The sequence below is a fragment of the Pseudophryne corroboree genome, chromosome 1, assembly GCF_028390025.1.
Source record: "Pseudophryne corroboree isolate aPseCor3 chromosome 1, aPseCor3.hap2, whole genome shotgun sequence".
NCBI classification, from domain to species: Eukaryota; Metazoa; Chordata; class Amphibia; order Anura; family Myobatrachidae; genus Pseudophryne; species Pseudophryne corroboree.
This window is the reverse complement of record NC_086444.1, coordinates 39159043-39183469: the sequence shown is the minus strand read 5'-3', so window position 1 is coordinate 39183469 and position 24427 is coordinate 39159043. Positions and strand designations below refer to the sequence as shown.

General features: G+C 48.9%; 3 protein-coding genes across 3 annotated transcripts; all 3 read left to right on the top strand.

The window, feature by feature from the left end:
• The first annotated feature begins 1245 nt into the window (after positions 1-1245).
• On the top strand, positions 1246-2787 carry LOC135054503 (protein kinase C delta type-like). Its single transcript, XM_063957663.1, has one exon. The coding sequence runs from the start codon at positions 1246-1248 to the stop codon at positions 2785-2787; it is 1542 nt and encodes a 513-aa protein (XP_063813733.1).
• Positions 2788-10026: 7239 nt separating this feature from the next.
• LOC135054384 (protein kinase C delta type-like) lies at positions 10027-11568 on the top strand. The gene has a single exon (XM_063957563.1). It carries the CDS (start codon positions 10027-10029, stop codon positions 11566-11568), a length of 1542 nt encoding a protein of 513 aa, XP_063813633.1.
• Positions 11569-18790: 7222 nt separating this feature from the next.
• On the top strand, positions 18791-20332 carry LOC135054227 (protein kinase C delta type-like). Its single transcript, XM_063957551.1, has one exon. The coding sequence runs from the start codon at positions 18791-18793 to the stop codon at positions 20330-20332; it is 1542 nt and encodes a 513-aa protein (XP_063813621.1).
• Positions 20333-24427: the final 4095 nt, after the last annotated feature.

The window sequence follows — 24427 nt, the reverse complement described above, 5'->3', positions numbered from 1 at the left end:
CTGCCGGCGTGTGCTGTAAAGCTCCTCGGCGGCTGCGGGAGACTGTTTCAATTTAGAAAGCAGGGGTCTTGGGGGCCCTTAATGTGTGGGAGCCCCAGGATGGCCGCCCATGTCGCCCCTCTCATAATCCGGCTCTGCTCGAGACAACCAATCAGATGCTATCATTTCTCTATTGCCTTTTAGAAAAATGATAGACAGCATCTGATTGGTTGCTATGGGCAACCTCACCAATTTTCTGTTTTAGAAGCGTTAGTAAATTTCCCCCCAAGTCACAATTCATCCTCTACCCTGAGTTATACCTTCCCAAACATCCCTCATAGACTGCAGCAGGAAAGGGTCAGTTTGACCAAAGAGGAAGTGGAAGGAAAATGCTGTCATTGTCATGTTTAGATGGTTCCCAATGACTCCTTTTGTATTTATGTGCCCTCAAATTTGGCATGCCGCACCAAGTGACGGGTCTCCACATTCATGCCGGATTTCATCTCAGTACGTCCAATAACTTTAGTTGCAGCCCCTCAAACACCATGACCCCTCTCAGGAATTCCCTATGGAATAATTCCATTTTATTCTATTCAGCCTTAACATAAGGGCATCACCGTACCCTTATAATCTCTCTCTGTCAGGTAGGTGGTGCGGCAGGTAAGTCCATCTGCCCCTGAGGAGGTGACATCCAGCTATTTACAGGAGCAAAAATGAAATTATATCTTGGCACTCTCAACCTAAAAACATATTATTCCTACATATTATATACTGTTTGTTCCCATTGTGAAGGGCAACAGAATATATTGATGCTTTATAATTAACTGATAATAATTATAATTTATTAATCTGTGTACAAATAAGTCTGCAGACCTTGTTTGGTTCAATAACAAATATAGGAAAGTAATAAGATGTGTGCGGAAGTTTTTCCTTAGTATTTACTATCACCTGACTCTACTAGGGAAAAAGAAACACAAAAATTGCCCCCAAAATTCTCATCCTAGAGCACCAAGTGTGTCAGGGACTTTTCTTACATAAAACCTGGTTATATTATAGGGACAGCAGGTAGCAGGCAGTGACACTGGACCTACAGCAGCTGATGATGATGTCACAATGCTGCTTTGTGATGTCACCAAGCTTTGTGATGTCACTGGCTGCTGGCTCAGTGGCTCATGAACATAATTTCCATTAGTGTATCTTCACCTATTCCAGTGTGAAGCTGCTTTTCTTTGCCCTTGGCAAATTTGTTTATATTGTTTCTACAATATGGATCCAAAAAAGAGAAAGCGACCAAATAACAACGGGTCTGCTATAAAGGAGCTAGCGGCTCCTAGCAAGAGGAAGAAGGAGGAGGATATATGTGAGGAGAGAGGCGATGTTTCCAAAATGGAATTGGCAGGAGACATCCAGGTGCGTGAGGAGAACCAGTCAACTGAGATAGCATCAAAGACTCTTCAAAAGAAGAGAACACGAGAGTCATCAGATGAGTCCCCAACTATGAGGAAGATGAGAAAGACCAGCAGTGGCAGAACTGAGGTCATGCTTAAGAGAATGGCCTCTAAAAGACCCTCAGACAGGACAGGGGACAGTGGAACATGTAAGAAAAAGAAAGAGGAGGAACATCACGATAGTCCAGGCGAGGGACCCAGCATGCCCATCATACCCCAGGCATCAGGACGGAGGGGCATAAAGAGAACTCACACAAGTGAGGAAACTGGCAACAAAAGGAGGAGATCGGCAGATGCAAGTGGGATATCCGTAGCCAGCACCCCAGAAACTACAGCTGCGTCTCACCTTCTAGCCAGTTTGACCTTCCACAGAATGCTTGGAGAGGGCGGCTTTGGGAAGGTGTTCCTAGCTTCCCATTCCATCAGCAAACAGCGTCTGGCAGTGAAAGTAATAGAAAAGAGTCAAGAAGTGAAGAGCATTAAGAAATACTCCATGTGTGTAGAGAAAGAGGTGCTGAAAATAACTGGGGAGAGTGCATTCTTCCCGCACACATATGCAGCGTTCCACACACCGGGCCATATATTCTTTGTAATGGAGTACCTGAGTGGGGGAGACCTCTTCCAATTAATACAGCGCAGAGGCCCATTTGATGTTCCTACCATCAGATTTTTTGCAGCAGAAATACTCTGTGGGCTGCAGTTCCTGCACACAAGAGGCATTGTCCACAGGGACATTAAGACAGACAATATACTTCTGGATGCAGCTGGCCATGTCAAAATCGCAGATTTTGGCCTCTCTGTGATGAATGTCCATGGTGATAAGAAAATCTCAGGACAAACTGGGACTCTGTATTACATGGCCCCAGAGATTACCTCTAACATCCCATATAACACCACGGTAGACCTCTTTTCATTCGGGGTAGTATTATTTGAAATGGCTACCGGAGTATACCCCTTTCATGCTGGCGATGATTCTGACGAGGTTATGCTGTCTATTAGGCAAGATGCTCCATGCTATCCGAGCAATCTCCATCCAGAGATTAGGGACATCCTTGAAAGACTCTTATGCAAAGACCCAGAGGAAAGGCAGAAACTCTGTAGTAACATCAAATGTCATCCATTCTTCAAGTCCATAAACTGGAAGCAACTAGAGGCCGGCAGGATAACTCCCCCATTTACCATGTATCCTACCCCAGAGACAATGGCTGAAGCTATACCGTTGGATGACCTGCTCTCACCTACAGAATCTGCAATATCTTCAGAGGATGAGTGCCTGTTCACAGGATTCTCCTTTACCAGTGACATGTGGACAACAATGACCTGCGCAAGGCAAACTACCAGCTGGTGTATCCTCCTCTAGGCAGTAGCACCACCAGCTGCCTCCTCCTCAAGGCACAAGCACCACCAGCTGCCTCCTCCTCCTGGCACAAGCACCACCAGCTGCCTCCTCATCCCGGCAGCAGCACCACCAGCTGCCTCCTGCTCCCGGTAGAAGCACCATCTGCTGCCTGCTCATCCCGGCAGTAGCACCACCAGCTGCCTCCTGCTCCCGGTAGAAGCACCACCTGCTGCCTAAATGCATATAGACCAGGTGAGGGACTTGCAGAATATTGGGGTCCCTTGACGTGGGCTGCAAGCTTAAATGTTTTGATCAAAACATGATAAAACCCCATTTTATTTGCTACACACAGATTTGCAGTTTATTATTGTTAGAGCTGACAGCAAATGTCTTTCTCTTTTATATAAATATATGGCATGAATAGTGCCACGCAGCTGGTACCATGTACAATATGGGTAACACCGAGTGCGGGCATATTTCTTTTCTGTTATAGCACGGCATCTTACAATTAAGGCTATGACAGGCCTAGTTGGGTGCGGCTCACACGCCAGCTCTGTATAGATGTTCCCCTCTGTAGCTGGGAGTACATGTAACTGCAATGTAATGGTGTGCTGGGCATATATGTTAGATTAGGGACTAGAAGAATGTAGGGGTCCCCTGACGTGGGCTGCAACCTTATATGTTTTGATCAAAATATGACAAAATCCCCAATGTTTTATTTGCTACGTTTACACAGGTTTACAGTAGATTATTGTTAGAGCTCAAAGTAAATGTTTTTCTATCTCCTACTAATGGCAGTAACACCACACATAGTACAGCAGCTGACACACACACACACACACACACACACACACACACACACACACACACACACACACACACACACACACACACACACACACAGCAGCCTGACACACACACACACACACACACACACACACACACACACACACACACACACACACACACACATATATATGCACAGTCACCTGACACCCACACACACACAGCAGTTTACATACACACACACATAAACATATTGGCCTGACACCCACACACACAGCAGCTGACATATACACACGGCAGCCTGACATGCACATGGACATATGCACAGTGGCCTGACACACACACAAACAAACACACACACGCACAGCAGCCTGACACACAAGGCCGGTGCTAGGGTGTTCAGCGCCCTCCTGCAAACTCTAAATTTTGCGGCCTCCTACCCACAAGCAGCCACATTGCGCTTGCGACTAGCTGCATCCAGTTAGTGGGAGTGCACACACCATACGATCGTATGGATCACGGGTGTGTGAGAGAGAGGATAGCAGGAGAGAAAGCGTGACGGGTAGAGGGTGAAAGTAAGTGGGTAACAGGAATGTCAGTGGGTGACAGGGAGAGGGTAGCTACAGTGAGAGATAGTGGGAGACGGGCACAGAGTGAAGCTAGGGAGAGGCAATGGGCAACAGTGAGAACTGGAAGGTGACGATGAGATGGTGACAAGCAGAGGGTGACAAAAGAGAATGACGGGGAGAGGGTGAGCGTCAGTGGGTGACAGGAGAGAGAGGTGATGGGGAAAGGGTGAGAATCAGTGGGTGACAGGGATAGTTCGACAGGAGAGAGAGGTGATGCAGAGAGGGGTGGATGACAGGGAGAGGGTGACAGGAGAGAGAGTTGGATGACAGGGAGAGAGTGACAGGAAAGAGAGGTGACGTTAAGAGGGTTGGATGACAGGGAGAGGGTGGCAGGAGATAGAGGTGACAAGGAGAGGGTTGGATGACAGGGAGAGGGTGATAGGAGAGAGAGGTGATGGGGAAGGGTTGTGACGGAGAGAGTGACTGGAGAGAGAGGTGACGGGGAGAGCATGAGAGAGTGGGTGACAGGAGAGAGAGGTGACGGCTGTGGAGAGGCAGCAGGTGGCAGGCAGTGGAGAAACTGCATTTAACAAAAATTGAAACATTACATGTCCGGACTTACAGTACCATGAAGACAGAGCCGGCCCTAACCAATATGATGCCCTAGGCAAGATTTTGGCTGGTGCCCCCTAGCACCGCCGCTAGTTCTGCAGGAGATGCCTGGCATGAGTCAGCTGACAGCTCGGCTAACGTTTGGCACCTTTTGTTTATGAAAATGCATTTTATTTGCATTACTATGTGACTAGGACTCACAAGCAGCTGCTGCTGATTAAAATGATATGCAGCATGCCTATATTCTGTGTGCAACTGCGACTGTATCTGCATACGAAATGCTACATTACAGTGATTTCCAGGAATACACTGCAATGTAGCATTTCGTATGCAGATACAGCCGCAGTCACACACAGAATATAGGCATTCCGCATATCATTTTAATCCGCAGAAGCTGCTGGTGCCCCTAAGCATACCAAATGCCCTAGGCATTTGCCTAGTTTGCTTATGCCTAAGGCCGGCTCTGCATGAAGAGAAACACTTCCTATGGTACAGTAAGTCACTGCCACTGCTAGGCAGTCCCTGCGGGTGACAGATTTTACTGGGGGGATGCAGCCCTGTAGTCCATAAGTAAAATCTGTCACTCCTAGTGACCTTTACACAACATATGGAGGTATTCTATTACCCACGGTCATTGATCGCGGGTAATTGTGTCTCCGGGGGGCTATTCAATTAGCCCTGATAAGGCTGTGCGAGACATGGCTTATAAGAGATTTTTTTTTCATCTACCTCGCCACAATGACTAATTAAGCAATTAATCCCCCCTCCCCACACGCTACACCACAGCTACCCTACAGCCCACTCCCCTCTGGCGGGAAAGGGAACGCCATTAGTAACTTCTTAGAGATTACCAATCTTTTATCAGGGAAAGCCCATGCTTCTTCACACACTTCATTTAATTCTTCTGATGGGGGAAAAACCACGGGTAGTTTTTTCTCCCCAAACATAATACCCTTTTTAGTGGTACCTGGGTTTATATCAGAAATTTGTAACACCTCTTTCATTGCTTCAATCATGCAACGAATGGCCTTAGTGGACATTAGACTAGACTCATCATCGTCGACACTGGTGTCAGTATCCGTGTCGACATCTGCATCTGCCATCTGAGGTAGCGGGCGTTTTAGAGCCCCCGATGGCCTTTGAGACGCCTGGACAGGCACGAGCTGAGAAGCCGGCTGTCCCATATTTGGCATGTCGTCAAATTTTTTGTGTAAGGAGTCGACACGTGCACGCAATTCCTTCCATAAGTCCATCCACTCAGGTGTCTGCCCCGCAGGGGGTGACATCCCTTCTATAGGCATCTGTTCCGCCTCCACATCATTATCCTCATCAAACATGTCGACACAGCCGTACCGACACACCGCACACACACAGGGAATGCTCTAACAGAGGACAGGACCTACAAAAGCCCTTTGGGGAGACAGAGTGAGAGTATGCCAGCACACACCAGAGCGCTATATAATGCAGGGACTAACTGAATTATGTCCCCTATAGCTGCTGTTATATATACTGCGCCTAAATTTAGTGCCCCCCCTCTCTTTTTTACCCTTTTCTGTAGTGTAGACTGCAGGGGAGAGCCAGGGAGCTTCCTTCCAGCGGAGCTGTGAGGGAAAAATGGCGCCAGTGTGCTGAAGGAGATAGCTCCGCCCCTTTTTCGCGGTCTATTCTCCCGCTATTTTATGGACTCTGGCAGGGGTAATTATCACATATATAGCCTCAGGGGCTATATATTGTGATATTTTTGCCAGCCAAGGTGTTTTTATTGCTGCTCAGGGCGCCCCCCCCCCCCCCCTAGCGCCCTGCACCCTCAGTGACCGGAGTGTGGAGCAATGGCGCACAGCTGCAGTGCTGTGCGCTACCTTGGTGAAGACTGATGTCTTCTGCCGCCGATTTTCCGGACCTCTTCTTGCTTCTGGCTCTGTAAGGGGGACGGCGACGCGGCTCCGGGAACGAACACCAAGGCCAGTTCCATGCGGTCGATCCCTCTGGAGCTAATGGTGTCCAGTAGCCTAAGAAGCCCAAGCTAGCTGCAAGCAGGTAGGTTCGCTTCTTCTCCCCTTAGTCCCTCGCTGCAGTGAGCCTGTTGCCAGCAGGTCTCACTGAAAATAAAAAACCTAATTCTATACTTTCTTTTTAGAAGCTCAGGAGAGCCCCCTAGTGTGCATCCAACCTCGGCCGGGCACAAAATCTAACTGAGGCTTGGAGGAGGGTCATAGTGGGAGGAGCCAGTGCACACCAGGTGACCTAAAGCTTTCTTTAGTTGTGCCCAGTCTCCTGCGGATCCGCTATTCCCCATGGTCCTTTCGGAGTTCCCAGCATCCACTAGGACGTCAGAGAAATATATTTATAACAGACTCTGTGTTATAAATATCTTCTTTTTATTATTTTAATCATTATGACAGGGGAGGCACTGCCTCCCCTGCCTCCCCTGCCTCCACGTCCCTGGAAGGTACTCCTGTCATGTTGGTTTCTCCTCACAGACATTGCCAGATGCCTTCCCTCCTGTGCTAGGTAGATCAGCCTGGCTGCCAGTGCCATCTCTCAGTTGCTGAGGGAAGGATAGGAGTGATTGGGCGGGGCTTCATGCAACTCAGTGGGCAGAGCTTCGGGTGTCAGTCCTGGGCTGTACAGTGGGTGGAGCCTCATCTGACATGGGGCGGAGCTACAGACGGCACTGGGAGTAGGCTGGGCTTAGGAGAGATCGGGACCCGCTGAAGGTGTGAATGGGTAATGTTTCATCTGGGAGGAGGTGAGTGAGCTCATCTGTTGGTGGTGACAGGAAAATTATTTTTTTCCTATCACCACTGCAGTGGAGCCTGTGGGCCTATTTTCATGGGTGGCCTGGAGCTGCAGCTCCACCCGCCCCATTGTTAATCCGGCCCTGACCCCAGGGAGCCACAGCACAGTTTGAGAACCACTGGTCTAGTGTGTACCGAGCGTAATGATTGCAGCTGGTTTGTGATTACAGCTCCCAGCTCCACTTCTGCAACAATGTATTGTGAGTGACAAACTGCAGAGATTAACCCTTTCTGTGACTGCTGCACAGGGATCACACAACCTTTATTCATAGGGCGGAGTTCAATTAGGGGAGAAGTTCTCGCCCCGGCAACGAAGTGCAAGTATATATACCACACTTACGGCACGCCCCCAAAATGCCGAAAACGGGTCCGTGGTGCTCGGCCACGCCCACTCGGCGGCCACACCCCATCCATGACAAGCCACTCCCCCTTTTCGGGTTGCGAACGGCTTTGCCACGAAGAGGTCCCTCTTCCTCCCCCTTCAAAGTTGGGAGGTATGATCTGATTGCAGCGCTGCACAATGTATATACTGTAGCCAGCGTCATAGGGACTAACTCAGATCTGATGGCAGCAGCACATTTGTTAGCTAATGGGCAAAACCATGTGCACTGAGGGGGGGCAGATGTAACATATGCAGAGAGAGTTAAGGCCCATATACACTGGACGATTTTGAGCTGATTGCAGCTCACGTTCTGTGTTTTGAGCTGCTTTCACCCACCGCAGGCGCAACAAACTGAAATCCCCTCTCTTTAGAATGGGGCATATTTTGTTCAATTGTTAAAAAACTGTAACGCTCTCAATTCCCTGAACCCCAAAGGCCCTAAACTGGTACAAGAGCTGCCCCAAATTTACTAAAGCTTCTAAAACAGAGAATTGGTGATGTTACCTGTAGCCAGGGCTGGATTAAGGCAGGTGGGGGCCCCTGGCAACAAACGTGTGGGGGCCCCCACTACTAAAATTGCTGGGAGATACCCCCCCCACTACTAAAATTACTGGAGGCAGACCCCCCATGGGTAAATGCAATGCCCCCTGCCAGCGTGTATACACACACACACATCAATTGCTGCCACAGATTACCGCCCCCCACAACACACACACACACTCACTCACCCTGGACGCGCCTCAGCCTGGTCGGTGACAGCAGCACACGCCGGCGACTCAGTCAGTGTCTCGCGGGATAGCGAAGGGAAATCCCTGAGACACTGATTGAGCCGCCGGCATGTGCTGAAATCAGAGCTCCTCAGCGGCCGCTGCCGGCGTGTGCTGTAAAGCTCCTCGGCGGCTGCGGGAGACTGTTTCAATTTAGAAAGCAGGGGTCTTGGGGGCCCTTAATGTGTGGGAGCCCCAGGATGGCCGCCCATGTCGCCCCTCTCATAATCCGGCTCTGCTCGAGACAACCAATCAGATGCTATCATTTCTCTATTGCCTTTTAGAAAAATGATAGACAGCATCTGATTGGTTGCTATGGGCAACCTCACCAATTTTCTGTTTTAGAAGCGTTAGTAAATTTCCCCCCAAGTCACAATTCATCCTCTACCCTGAGTTATACCTTCCCAAACATCCCTCATAGACTGCAGCAGGAAAGGGTCAGTTTGACCAAAGAGGAAGTGGAAGGAAAATGCTGTCATTGTCATGTTTAGATGGTTCCCAATGACTCCTTTTGTATTTATGTGCCCTCAAATTTGGCATGCCGCACCAAGTGACGGGTCTCCACATTCATGCCGGATTTCATCTCAGTACGTCCAATAACTTTAGTTGCAGCCCCTCAAACACCATGACCCCTCTCAGGAATTCCCTATGGAATAATTCCATTTTATTCTATTCAGCCTTAACATAAGGGCATCACCGTACCCTTATAATCTCTCTCTGTCAGGTAGGTGGTGCGGCAGGTAAGTCCATCTGCCCCTGAGGAGGTGACATCCAGCTATTTACAGGAGCAAAAATGAAATTATATCTTGGCACTCTCAACCTAAAAACATATTATTCCTACATATTATATACTGTTTGTTCCCATTGTGAAGGGCAACAGAATATATTGATGCTTTATAATTAACTGATAATAATTATAATTTATTAATCTGTGTACAAATAAGTCTGCAGACCTTGTTTGGTTCAATAACAAATATAGGAAAGTAATAAGATGTGTGCGGAAGTTTTTCCTTAGTATTTACTATCACCTGACTCTACTAGGGAAAAAGAAACACAAAAATTGCCCCCAAAATTCTCATCCTAGAGCACCAAGTGTGTCAGGGACTTTTCTTACATAAAACCTGGTTATATTATAGGGACAGCAGGTAGCAGGCAGTGACACTGGACCTACAGCAGCTGATGATGATGTCACAATGCTGCTTTGTGATGTCACCAAGCTTTGTGATGTCACTGGCTGCTGGCTCAGTGGCTCATGAACATAATTTCCATTAGTGTATCTTCACCCATTCCAGTGTGAAGCTGCTTTTCTTTGCCCTTGGCAAATTTGTTTATATTGTTTCTACAATATGGATCCAAAAAAGAGAAAGCGACCAAATAACAACGGGTCTGCTATAAAGGAGCTAGCGGCTCCTAGCAAGAGGAAGAAGGAGGAGGATATATGTGAGGAGAGAGGCGATGTTTCCAAAATGGAATTGGCAGGAGACATCCAGGTGCGTGAGGAGAACCAGTCAACTGAGATAGCATCAAAGACTCTTCAAAAGAAGAGAACACGAGAGTCATCAGATGAGTCCCCAACTATGAGGAAGATGAGAAAGACCAGCAGTGGCAGAACTGAGGTCATGCTTAAGAGAATGGCCTCTAAAAGACCCTCAGACAGGACAGGGGACAGTGGAACATGTAAGAAAAAGAAAGAGGAGGAACATCACGATAGTCCAGGCGAGGGACCCAGCATGCCCATCATACCCCAGGCATCAGGACGGAGGGGCATAAAGAGAACTCACACAAGTGAGGAAACTGGCAACAAAAGGAGGAGATCGGCAGATGCAAGTGGGATATCCGTAGCCAGCACCCCAGAAACTACAGCTGCGTCTCACCTTCTAGCCAGTTTGACCTTCCACAGAATGCTTGGAGAGGGCGGCTTTGGGAAGGTGTTCCTAGCTTCCCATTCCATCAGCAAACAGCGTCTGGCAGTGAAAGTAATAGAAAAGAGTCAAGAAGTGAAGAGCATTAAGAAATACTCCATGTGTGTAGAGAAAGAGGTGCTGAAAATAACTGGGGAGAGTGCATTCTTCCCGCACACATATGCAGCGTTCCACACACCGGGCCATATATTCTTTGTAATGGAGTACCTGAGTGGGGGAGACCTCTTCCAATTAATACAGCGCAGAGGCCCATTTGATGTTCCTACCATCAGATTTTTTGCAGCAGAAATACTCTGTGGGCTGCAGTTCCTGCACACAAGAGGCATTGTCCACAGGGACATTAAGACAGACAATATACTTCTGGATGCAGCTGGCCATGTCAAAATCGCAGATTTTGGCCTCTCTGTGATGAATGTCCATGGTGATAAGAAAATCTCAGGACAAACTGGGACTCTGTATTACATGGCCCCAGAGATTACCTCTAACATCCCATATAACACCACGGTAGACCTCTTTTCATTCGGGGTAGTATTATTTGAAATGGCTACCGGAGTATACCCCTTTCATGCTGGCGATGATTCTGACGAGGTTATGCTGTCTATTAGGCAAGATGCTCCATGCTATCCGAGCAATCTCCATCCAGAGATTAGGGACATCCTTGAAAGACTCTTATGCAAAGACCCAGAGGAAAGGCAGAAACTCTGTAGTAACATCAAATGTCATCCATTCTTCAAGTCCATAAACTGGAAGCAACTAGAGGCCGGCAGGATAACTCCCCCATTTACCATGTATCCTACCCCAGAGACAATGGCTGAAGCTATACCGTTGGATGACCTGCTCTCACCTACAGAATCTGCAATATCTTCAGAGGATGAGTGCCTGTTCACAGGATTCTCCTTTACCAGTGACATGTGGACAACAATGACCTGCGCAAGGCAAACTACCAGCTGGTGTATCCTCCTCTAGGCAGTAGCACCACCAGCTGCCTCCTCCTCAAGGCACAAGCACCACCAGCTGCCTCCTCCTCCTGGCACAAGCACCACCAGCTGCCTCCTCATCCCGGCAGCAGCACCACCAGCTGCCTCCTGCTCCCGGTAGAAGCACCATCTGCTGCCTGCTCATCCCGGCAGTAGCACCACCAGCTGCCTCCTGCTCCCGGTAGAAGCACCACCTGCTGCCTAAATGCATATAGACCAGGTGAGGGACTTGCAGAATATTGGGGTCCCTTGACGTGGGCTGCAAGCTTAAATGTTTTGATCAAAACATGATAAAACCCCATTTTATTTGCTACACACAGATTTGCAGTTTATTATTGTTAGAGCTGACAGCAAATGTCTTTCTCTTTTATATAAATATATGGCATGAATAGTGCCACGCAGCTGGTACCATGTACAATATGGGTAACACCGAGTGCGGGCATATTTCTTTTCTGTTATAGCACGGCATCTTACAATTAAGGCTATGACAGGCCTAGTTGGGTGCGGCTCACACGCCAGCTCTGTATAGATGTTCCCCTCTGTAGCTGGGAGTACATGTAACTGCAATGTAATGGTGTGCTGGGCATATATGTTAGATTAGGGACTAGAAGAATGTAGGGGTCCCCTGACGTGGGCTGCAACCTTATATGTTTTGATCAAAATATGACAAAATCCCCAATGTTTTATTTGCTACGTTTACACAGGTTTACAGTAGATTATTGTTAGAGCTCAAAGTAAATGTTTTTCTATCTCCTACTAATGGCAGTAACACCACACATAGTACAGCAGCTGACACACACACACACACACACACACACACACACACACACACAGCAGCCTGACACACACACACACACACACACACACACACACACACACACACACACACACACACACACACACACACATATATATGCACAGTCACCTGACACCCACACACACACAGCAGTTTACATACACACACACATAAACATATTGGCCTGACACCCACACACACAGCAGCTGACATATACACACGGCAGCCTGACATGCACATGGACATATGCACAGTGGCCTGACACACACACAAACAAACACACACACGCACAGCAGCCTGACACACAAGGCCGGTGCTAGGGTGTTCAGCGCCCTCCTGCAAACTCTAAATTTTGCGGCCTCCTACCCACAAGCAGCCACATTGCGCTTGCGACTAGCTGCATCCAGTTAGTGGGAGTGCACACACCATACGATCGTATGGATCACGGGTGTGTGAGAGAGAGGATAGCAGGAGAGAAAGCGTGACGGGTAGAGGGTGAAAGTAAGTGGGTAACAGGAATGTCAGTGGGTGACAGGGAGAGGGTAGCTACAGTGAGAGATAGTGGGAGACGGGCACAGAGTGAAGCTAGGGAGAGGCAATGGGCAACAGTGAGAACTGGAAGGTGACGATGAGATGGTGACAAGCAGAGGGTGACAAAAGAGAATGACGGGGAGAGGGTGAGCGTCAGTGGGTGACAGGAGAGAGAGGTGATGGGGAAAGGGTGAGAATCAGTGGGTGACAGGGATAGTTCGACAGGAGAGAGAGGTGATGCAGAGAGGGGTGGATGACAGGGAGAGGGTGACAGGAGAGAGAGTTGGATGACAGGGAGAGAGTGACAGGAAAGAGAGGTGACGTTAAGAGGGTTGGATGACAGGGAGAGGGTGGCAGGAGATAGAGGTGACGAGGAGAGGGTTGGATGACAGGGAGAGGGTGATAGGAGAGAGAGCTGATGGGGAAGGGTTGTGACGGAGAGAGTGACTGGAGAGAGAGGTGACGGGGAGAGCATGAGAGAGTGGGTGACAGGAGAGAGAGGTGACGGCTGTGGAGAGGCAGCAGGTGGCAGGCAGTGGAGAAACTGCATTTAACAAAAATTGAAACATTACATGTCCGGACTTACAGTACCATGAAGACAGAGCCGGCCCTAACCAATATGATGCCCTAGGCAAGATTTTGGCTGGTGCCCCCTAGCACCGCCGCTAGTTCTGCAGGAGATGTCTGGCATGAGTCAGCTGACAGCTCGGCTAACGTTTGGCACCTTTTGTTTATGAAAATGCATTTTATTTGCATTACTATGTGACTAGGACTCACAAGCAGCTGCTGCTGATTAAAATGATATGCAGCATGCCTATATTCTGTGTGCAACTGCGACTGTATCTGCATACGAAATGCTACATTACAGTGATTTCCAGGAATACACTGCAATGTAGCATTTCGTATGCAGATACAGCCGCAGTCACACACAGAATATAGGCATTCCGCATATCATTTTAATCCGCAGAAGCTGCTGGTGCCCCTAAGCATACCAAATGCCCTAGGCATTTGCCTAGTTTGCTTATGCCTAAGGCCGGCTCTGCATGAAGAGAAACACTTCCTATGGTACAGTAAGTCACTGCCACTGCTAGGCAGTCCCTGCGGGTGACAGATTTTACTGGGGGGATGCAGCCCTGTAGTCCATAAGTAAAATCTGTCACTCCTAGTGACCTTTACACAACATATGGAGGTATTCTATTACCCACGGTCATTGATCGCGGGTAATTGTGTCTCCGGGGGGCTATTCAATTAGCCCTGATAAGGCTGTGCGAGACATGGCTTATAAGAGATTTTTTTTTCATCTACCTCGCCACAATGACTAATTAAGCAATTAATCCCCCCTCCCCACACGCTACACCACAGCTACCCTACAGCCCACTCCCCTCTGGCGGGAAAGGGAACGCCATTAGTAACTTCTTAGAGATTACCAATCTTTTATCAGGGAAAGCCCACGCTTCTTCACACACTTCATTTAATTCTTCTGATGGGGGAAAAACCACGGGTAGTTTTTTCTCCCCAAACATAATACCCTTTTTAGTGGTACCTGGGTTTATATCAGAAATTTGTAACACCTCTTTCATTGCTTCAATCATGCAACGAATGGCCTTAGTGGACATTAGACTAGACTCATCATCGTCGACACTGGTGTCAGTATCCGTGTCGACATCTGCATCTGCCATCTGAGGTAGCGGGCGTTTTAGAGCCCCCGATGGCCTTTGAGACGCCTGGACAGGCACGAGCTGAGAAGCCGGCTGTCCCATATTTGGCATGTCGTCAAATTTTTTGTGTAAGGAGTCGACACGTGCACGCAATTCCTTCCATAAGTCCATCCACTCAGGTGTCTGCCCCGCAGGGGGTGACATCCCTTCTATAGGCATCTGTTCCGCCTCCACATCATTATCCTCATCAAACATGTCGACACAGCCGTACCGACACACCGCACACACACAGGGAATGCTCTAACAGAGGACAGGACCTACAAAAGCCCTTTGGGGAGACAGAGTGAGAGTATGCCAGCACACACCAGAGCGCTATATAATGCAGGGACTAACTGAATTATGTCCCCTATAGCTGCTGTTATATATACTGCGCCTAAATTTAGTGCCCCCCCTCTCTTTTTTACCCTTTTCTGTAGTGTAGACTGCAGGGGAGAGCCAGGGAGCTTCCTTCCAGCGGAGCTGTGAGGGAAAAATGGCGCCAGTGTGCTGAAGGAGATAGCTCCGCCCCTTTTTCGCGGTCTATTCTCCCGCTATTTTATGGACTCTGGCAGGGGTAATTATCACATATATAGCCTCAGGGGCTATATATTGTGATATTTTTGCCAGCCAAGGTGTTTTTATTGCTGCTCAGGGCGCCCCCCCCCCCCCCCCTAGCGCCCTGCACCCTCAGTGACCGGAGTGTGAAGTGTGTATGAGGAGCAATGGCGCACAGCTGCAGTGCTGTGCGCTACCTTGGTGAAGACTGATGTCTTCTGCCGCCGATTTTCCGGACCTCTTCATGCTTCTGGCTCTGTAAGGGGGACGGCGGCGCGGCTCCGGGAACGAACACCAAGGCCAGTTCCATGCGGTCGATCCCTCTGGAGCTAATGGTGTCCAGTAGCCTAAGAAGCCCAAGCTAGCTGCAAGCAGGTAGGTTCGCTTCTTCTCCCCTTAGTCCCTCGCTGCAGTGAGCCTGTTGCCAGCAGGTCTCACTGAAAATAAAAAACCTAATTCTATACTTTCTTTTTAGAAGCTCAGGAGAGCCCCCTAGTGTGCATCCAACCTCGGCCGGGCACAAAATCTAACTGAGGCTTGGAGGAGGGTCATAGTGGGAGGAGCCAGTGCACACCAGGTGACCTAAAGCTTTCTTTAGTTGTGCCCAGTCTCCTGCGGATCCGCTATTCCCCATGGTCCTTTCGGAGTTCCCAGCATCCACTAGGACGTCAGAGAAATATATTTATAACAGACTCTGTGTTATAAATATCTTCTTTTTATTATTTTAATCATTATGACAGGGGAGGCACTGCCTCCCCTGCCTCCCCTGCCTCCACGTCCCTGGAAGGTACTCCTGTCATGTTGGTTTCTCCTCACAGACATTGCCAGATGCCTTCCCTCCTGTGCTAGGTAGATCAGCCTGGCTGCCAGTGCCATCTCTCAGTTGCTGAGGGAAGGATAGGAGTGATTGGGCGGGGCTTCATGCAACTCAGTGGGCAGAGCTTCGGGTGTCAGTCCTGGGCTGTACAGTGGGTGGAGCCTCATCTGACATGGGGCGGAGCTACAGACGGCACTGGGAGTAGGCTGGGCTTAGGAGAGATCGGGACCCGCTGAAGGTGTGAATGGGTAATGTTTCATCTGGGAGGAGGTGAGTGAGCTCATCTGTTGGTGGTGACAGGAAAATTATTTTTTTCCTATCACCACTGCAGTGGAGCCTGTGGGCCTATTTTCATGGGTGGCCTGGAGCTGCAGCTCCACCCGCCCCATTGTTAATCCGGCCCTGACCCCAGGGAGCCACAGCACAGTTTGAGAACCACTGGTCTAGTGTGTACCGAGCGTAATGATTGCAGCTGGTTTGTGATTACAGCTCCCAGCTCCACTTCTGCAACAATGTAATGTGAGTGACAAACTGCAGAGATTAACCCTTTCTGTGACTGCTGCACAGGGATCACACAACCTTTATACATAGGGCGGAGTTCAATTAGGGGAGAAGTTCTCGCCCCGGCAACGAAGTGCAAGTATATATACCACACTTACGGCACGCCCCCAAAATGCCGAAAACGGGTCCGTGGCGCTCGGCCACGCCCACTCGGCGGCCACACCCCATCCATGACAAGCCACTCCCCCTTTTCGGGTTGCGAACGGCTTTGCCACGAAGAGGTCCCTCTTCCTCCCCCTTCAAAGTTGGGAGGTATGATCTGATTGCAGCGCTGCACAATGTATATACTTTAGCCAGCGTCATAGGGACTAACTCAGATCTGATGGCAGCAGCACATTTGTTAGCTAATGGGCAAAACCATGTGCACTGAGGGGGGGCAGATGTAACATATGCAGAGAGAGAGTTAAGGCCCATATACACTGGACGATTTTGAGCTGATTGCAGCTCACGTTCTGTGTTTTGAGCTGCTTTCACCCACCGCAGGCGCAACAAACTGAAATCCCCTCTCTTTAGAATGGGGCATATTTTGTTCAATTGTTAAAAAACTGTAACGCTCTCAATTCCCTGAACCCCAAAGGCCCTAAACTGGTACAAGAGCTGCCCCAAATTTACTAAAGCTTCTAAAACAGAGAATTGGTGATGTTACCTGTAGCCAGGGCTGGATTAAGGCAGGTGGGGGCCCCTGGCAACAAACGTGTGGGGGCCCCCACTACTAAAATTGCTGGGAGATACCCCCCCACTACTAAAATTACTGGAGGCAGACCCCCCATGGGTAAATGCAATGCCCCCTGCCAGCGTGTATACACACACACACATCAATTGCTGCCACAGATTACCGCCCCCCACAACACACACACACACTCACTCACCCTGGACGCGCCTCAGCCTGGTCGGTGACAGCAGCACACGCCGGCGACTCAGTCAGTGTCTCGCGGGATAGCGAAGGGAAATCCCTGAGACACTGATTGAGCCGCCGGCATGTGCTGAAATCAGAGCTCCTCAGCGGCCGCTGCCGGCGTGTGCTGTAAAGCTCCTCGGCGGCTGCGGGAGACTGTTTCAATTTAGAAAGCAGGGGTCTTGGGGGCCCTTAATGTGTGGGAGCCCCAGGATGGCCGCCCATGTCGCCCCTCTCATAATCCGGCTCTGCTCGAGACAACCAATCAGATGCTATCATTTCTCTATTGCCTTTTAGAAAAATGATAGACAGCATCTGATTGGTTGCTATGGGCAACCTCACCAATTTTCTGTTTTAGAAGCGTTAGTAAATTTCCCCCCAAGTCACAATTCATCCTCTACCCTGAGTTATACCTTCCCAAACATCCCTCATAGACTGCAGCAGGAAAGGGTCAGTTTGACCAAAGAGGAAGTGGAAGGAAAATGCTGTCATTGTCATGTTTAGATGGTTCCCAATGACTCCTTTTGTATTTATGTGCCCTCAAATTTGGCATGCCGCACCAAGTGACGGGTCTCCACATTCATGCCGGATTTCATCTCAGTACGTCCAATAACTTTAGTTGCAGCCCCTCAAACACCATGACCCCTCTCAGGAATTCCCTATGGAATAATTCCATTTTATTCTATTCAGCCTTAACATAAGGGCATCACCGTACCCTTATAATCTCTCTCTGTCAGGTAGGTGGTGCGGCAGGTAAATCCATCTGCCCCTGAGGAGGTGACATCCAGCTATTTACAGGAGCAAAAATGAAATTATATCTTGGCACTCCCAACCTAAAAACATATTATTCCTACATATTATATACTGTTTGTTCCCATTGTGAAGGGCAACAGAATATATTGATGCTTTATAATTAACTGATAATAATTATAATTTATTAATCTGTGTACAAATAAGTCTGCAGACCTTGTTTGGTTCAATAACAAATATAGGAAAGTAATAAGATGTGTGCGGAAGTTTTTCCTTAGTATTTACTATCACCTGACTCTACTAGGGAAAAAGAAACACAAAAATTGCCCCCAAAATTCTCATCCTAGAGCACCAAGTGTGTCAGGGACTTTTCTAACATAAAACCTGGTTATATTATAGGGACAGCAGGTAGCAGGCAGTGACACTGGACCTACAGCAGCTGATGATGATGTCACAATGCTGCTTTGTGATGTCACCAAGCTTTGTGATGTCACTGGCTGCTGGCTCAGTGGCTCATGAACATAATTTCCATTAGTGTATCTTCACCTATTCCAGTGTGAAGCTGCTTTTCTTTGCCCTTGGCAAATTTGTTTATATTGTTTCTACAATATGGATCCAAAAAAGAGAAAGCGACCAAATAACAACGGGTCTGCTATAAAGGAGCTAGCGGCTCCTAGCAAGAGGAAGAAGGAGGAGGATATATGTGAGGAGAGAGGCGATGTTTCCAAAATGGAATTGGCAGGAGACATCCAGGTGCGTGAGGAGAACCAGTCAACTGAGATAGCATCAAAGACTCTTCAAAAGAAGAGAACACGAGAGTCATCAGATGAGTCCCCAACTATGAGGAAGATGAGAAAGACCAGCAGTGGCAGAACTGAGGTCATGCTTAAGAGAATGGCCTCTAAAAGACCCTCAGACAGGACAGGGGACAGTGGAACATGTAAGAAAAAGAAAGAGGAGGAACATCATGATAGTCCAGGCGAGGGACCCAGCATGCCCATCATACCCCAGGCATCAGGACGGAGGGGCATAAAGAGAACTCACACAAGTGAGGAAACTGGCAACAAAAGGAGGAGATCGGCAGATGCAAGTGGGATATCCGTAGCCAGCACCCCAGAAACTACAGCTGCGTCTCACCTTCTAGCCAGTTTGACCTTCCACAGAATGCTTGGAGAGGGCGGCTTTGGGAAGGTGTTCCTAGCTTCCCATTCCATCAGCAAACAGCGTCTGGCAGTGAAAGTAATAGAAAAGAGTCAAGAAGTGAAGAGCATTAAGAAATACTCCATGTGTGTAGAGAAAGAGGTGCTGAAAATAACTGGGGAGAGTGCATTCTTCCCGCACACATATGCAGCGTTCCACACACCGGGCCATATATTCTTTGTAATGGAGTACCTGAGTGGGGGAGACCTCTTCCAATTAATACAGCGCAGAGGCCCATTTGATGTTCCTACCATCAGATTTTTTGCAGCAGAAATACTCTGTGGGCTGCAGTTCCTGCACACAAGAGGCATTGTCCACAGGGACATTAAGACAGACAATATACTTCTGGATGCAGCTGGCCATGTCAAAATCGCAGATTTTGGCCTCTCTGTGATGAATGTCCATGGTGATAAGAAAATCTCAGGACAAACTGGGACTCTGTATTACATGGCCCCAGAGATTACCTCTAACATCCCATATAACACCACGGTAGACCTCTTTTCATTCGGGGTAGTATTATTTGAAATGGCTACCGGAGTATACCCCTTTCATGCTGGCGATGATTCTGACGAGGTTATGCTGTCTATCAGGCAAGATGCTCCACGCTATCCGAGCAATCTCCATCCAGAGATTAGGGACATCCTTGAAAGACTCTTATGCAAAGACCCAGAGGAAAGGCAGAAACTCTGTAGTAACATCAAATGTCATCCATTCTTCAAGTCCATAAACTGGAAGCAACTAGAGGCCGGCAGGATAACTCCCCCATTTACCATGTATCCTACCCCAGAGACAATGGCTGAAGCTATACCGTTGGATGACCTGCTCTCACCTACAGAATCTGCAATATCTTCAGAGGATGAGCGCCTGTTCACAGGATTCTCCTTTACCAGTGACATGTGGACAACAATGACCTGCGCAAGGCAAACTACCAGCTGGTGTATCCTCCTCTAGGCAGTAGCACCACCAGCTGCCTCCTCCTCAAGGCACAAGCACCACCAGCTGCCTCCTCCTCCTGGCACAAGCACCACCAGCTGCCTCCTCATCCCGGCAGCAGCACCACCAGCTGCCTCCTGCTCCCGGTAGAAGCACCATCTGCTGCCTGCTCATCCCGGCAGTAGCACCACCAGCTGCCTCCTGCTCCCGGTAGAAGCACCACCTGCTGCCTAAATGCATATAGGCCAGGTTAGGGACTTGCAGAATATTGGGGTCCCTTGACGTGGGCTGCAAGCTTAAATGTTTTGATCAAAACATGATAAAACCCCCTCTATTTTATTTGCTACACACAGATTTGCAGTATATTATTGTTAGAGCTGACAGCAAATGTCTTTCTCTTTTATATAAATATATGGCATGAATAGTGCCACGCAGCTGGTACCATGTACAATATGGGTAACACCGAGTGCGGGCATATTTCTTTTCTGTTATATCACGGCATCTTACAATTAAGGCTATGACAGACCTAGTTGGGTGCGGCTCACACGCCAGCTCTGTATAGATGTTCCCCTCTGTAGCTGGGAGTACATGTAACTGCAATGTAATGGTGTGCTGGGCATATATGTTAGATTAGGGACTAGAAGAATGTAGGGGTCCCTTGACGTGGGTTGCAACCTTATATGTTTTGATCAAAATATGACAAAATCCCCAATGTTTTATTTGCTACGTTTACACAGGTTTACAGTAGACTATTGTTAGAGCTCAAAATAAATGTTTTTCTATCTCCTACTAATGGCAGTAACACCACACATAGTACAGCAGCTGACACACACACACACACACACACACACACACACACACACACACACACACACACACACACACACACACACACACACACACACACACACACACACAGCAGCCTGACACACACACACACACAGCAGCCTGACACACACACACACACACACACACACACACACACACACACACACACACACACACACACACAGCAGCCTGACACACACACACACACACACACACACACACACACACACACACACACACACACACATATATGCACAGTCACCTGACACCCACACACACACAGCAGTTTACATACACACACACATAAACACATTGGCCTGACACCCACACACACACACAGCAGCTGACATATACACACGGCAGCCTGACATGCACATGGACATATGCACAGTGGCCTGACACACACACAAACACACACACACACACACACACACACACGCACAGCAGCCTGACACACAGGGCCGGTGCTAGGGTGTTCAGCGCCCTCCTGCAAACTCTAAATTTTGCGGCCTCCTACCCACAAGCAGCCACATTGCGCTTGCGACTAGCTGCATCCAGTTAGTGGGAGTGCACACACCATACGATCGTATGGATCACGGGTGTGTGAGAGAGAGGATAGCAGGAGAGAAAGCGTGACGGGTAGAGGGTGAAAGTAAGTGGGTAACAGGAATGTCAGTGGGTGACAGGGAGAGGGTAGCTACAGTGAGAGATAGTGGGAGACGGGCACAGAGTGAAGCTAGGGAGAGGCAATGGGCAACAGTGAGAACTGGAAGGTGACGATGAGATGGTGACAAGCAGAGGGTGACAAAAGAGAATGACGGGGAGAGGGTGAGCGTCAGTGGGTGACAGGAGAGAGAGGTGATGGGGAAAGGGTGAGAATCAGTGGGTGACAGGGATAGTTCTACAGGAGAGAGAGGTGATGCAGAGAGGGGTGGGTGACAGGGAGAGGGTGACAGGAGAGAGAGTTGGATGACAGGGAGAGAGTGACAGGAAAGAGAGGTGACGTTAAGAGGGTTGGATGACAGGGAGAGGGTGGCAGGAGATAGAGGTGACGAGGAGAGGGTTGGATGACAGGGAGAGGGTGATAGGAGAGAGAGCTGATGGGGAAGGGTTGTGACGGAGAGAGTGACTGGAGAGAGAGGTGACGGGGAGAGGATGAGAGAGTGGGTGACAGGAGAGAGAGGTGACGGCTGTGGAGAGGCAGCAGGTGGCAGGCAGTGGAGAAACTGCATTTAACAAAAATTGAAACATTACATGTCCGGACTTACAGTACCATGAAGACAGAGCCGGCCCTAACCAATATGATGCCCTAGGCAAGATTTTGGCTGGTGCCCCCTAGCACCGCCGCTAGTTCTGCAGGAGATGCCTGGCATGAGTCAGCTGACAGCTCGGCTAACGTTTGGCACCTTTTGTTCATGAAAATGCATTTTATTTGCATTACTATGTGACTAGGACTCACAAGCAGCTGCTGCTGATTAAAATGATATGCAGCATGCCTATATTCTGTGTGCAACTGCGACTGTATCTGCATACGAAATGCTACATTACAGTGATTTCCAGGAATACACTGCAATGTAGCATTTCGTATGCAGATACAGCCGCAGTCACACACAGAATATAGGCATTCCGCATATCATTTTAATCCGCAGAAGCTGCTGGTGCCCCTAAGCATACCAAATGCCCTAGGCATTTGCCTAGTTTGCTTATGCCTAAGGCCGGCTCTGCATGAAGAGAAACACTTCCTATGGTACAGTAAGTCACTGCCACTGCTAGGCAGTCCCTGCGGGTGACAGATTTTACTGGGGGGATGCAGCCCTGTAGTCCATAAGTAAAATCTGTCACTCCTAGTGACCTTTACACAACATATGGAGGTATTCTATTACCCACGGTCATTGATGGCGGGTAATTGTGTCTCCGGGGGGCTATTCAATTAGCCCTGATAAGGCTGTGCGAGACATGGCTTATAAGAGATTTTTTTTTCATCTACCTCGCCACAATGACTAATTAAGCAATTAATCCCCCCTCCCCACACGCTACACCACAGCTACCCTACAGCCCACTCCCCTCTGGCGGGAAAGGGAACGCCATTAGTAACTTCTTAGAGATTACCAATCTTTTATCAGGGAAAGCCCACGCTTCTTCACACACTTCATTTAATTCTTCTGATGGGGGAAAAACCACGGGTAGTTTTTTCTCCCCAAACATAATACCCTTTTTAGTGGTACCTGGGTTTATATCAGAAATTTGTAACACCTCTTTCATTGCTTCAATCATGCAACGAATGGCCTTAGTGGACATTAGACTAGACTCATCGTCGTCGACACTGGTGTCAGTATCCGTGTCGACATCTGCATCTGCCATCTGAGGTAGCGGGCGTTTTAGAGCCCCCGATGGCCTTTGAGACGCCTGGACAGGCACGAGCTGAGAAGCCGGCTGTCCCATATTTGGCATGTCGTCAAATTTTTTGTGTAAGGAGTCGACACGTGCACGCAATTCCTTGCATAAGTCCATCCACTCAGGTGTCTGCCCCGCAGGGGGTGACATCCCTTCTATAGGCATCTGTTCCGCCTCCACATCATTATCCTCATCAAACATGTCGACACAGCCGTACCGACACACCGCACACACACAGGGAATGCTCTAACAGAGGACAGGACCTACAAAAGCCCTTTGGGGAGACAGAGTGAGAGTATGCCAGCACACACCAGAGCGCTATATAATGCAGGGACTAACTGAATTATGTCCCCTATAGCTGCTGTTATATATACTGCGCCTAAATTTAGTGCCCCCCCTCTCTTTTTTACCCTTTTCTGTAGTGTAGACTGCAGGGGAGAGCCAGGGAGCTTCCTTCCAGCGGAGCTGTGAGGGAAAAATGGCGCCAGTGGGCTGAAGGAGATAGCTCCGCCCCTTTTTCGCGGACTATTCTCCCGCTATTTTATGGACTCTGGCAGGGGTAATTATCACATATATAGCCTCAGGGGCTATATATTGTGATATTTTTGCCAGCCAAGGTGTTTTTATTGCTGCTCAGGGCGCTCCCCCCCCCTAGCGCCCTGCACCCTCAGTGACCGGAGTGTGAAGTGTGTATGAGGAGCAATGGCGCACAGCTGCAGTGCTGTGCGCTACCTTGGTGAAGACTGATGTCTTCTGCCGCCGATTTTCCGGACCTCTTCTTGCTTCTGGCTCTGTAAGGGGGACGGCGGCGCGGCTCCGGGAACGAACACCAAGGCCAGTTCCATGCGGTCGATCCCTCTGGAGCTAATGGTGTCCAGTAGCCTAAGAAGC

What these genes read in the sequence shown, in the direction of transcription:
- LOC135054384 (XM_063957563.1), top strand. Translation starts at nt 10,027, where the DNA reads ATGGATCCAAAAAAGAGAAAGCGACCAAATAACAACGGGTCTGCTATA.
- LOC135054227 (XM_063957551.1), top strand. Translation starts at nt 18,791, where the DNA reads ATGGATCCAAAAAAGAGAAAGCGACCAAATAACAACGGGTCTGCTATA.
- LOC135054503 (XM_063957663.1), top strand. Translation starts at nt 1,246, where the DNA reads ATGGATCCAAAAAAGAGAAAGCGACCAAATAACAACGGGTCTGCTATA.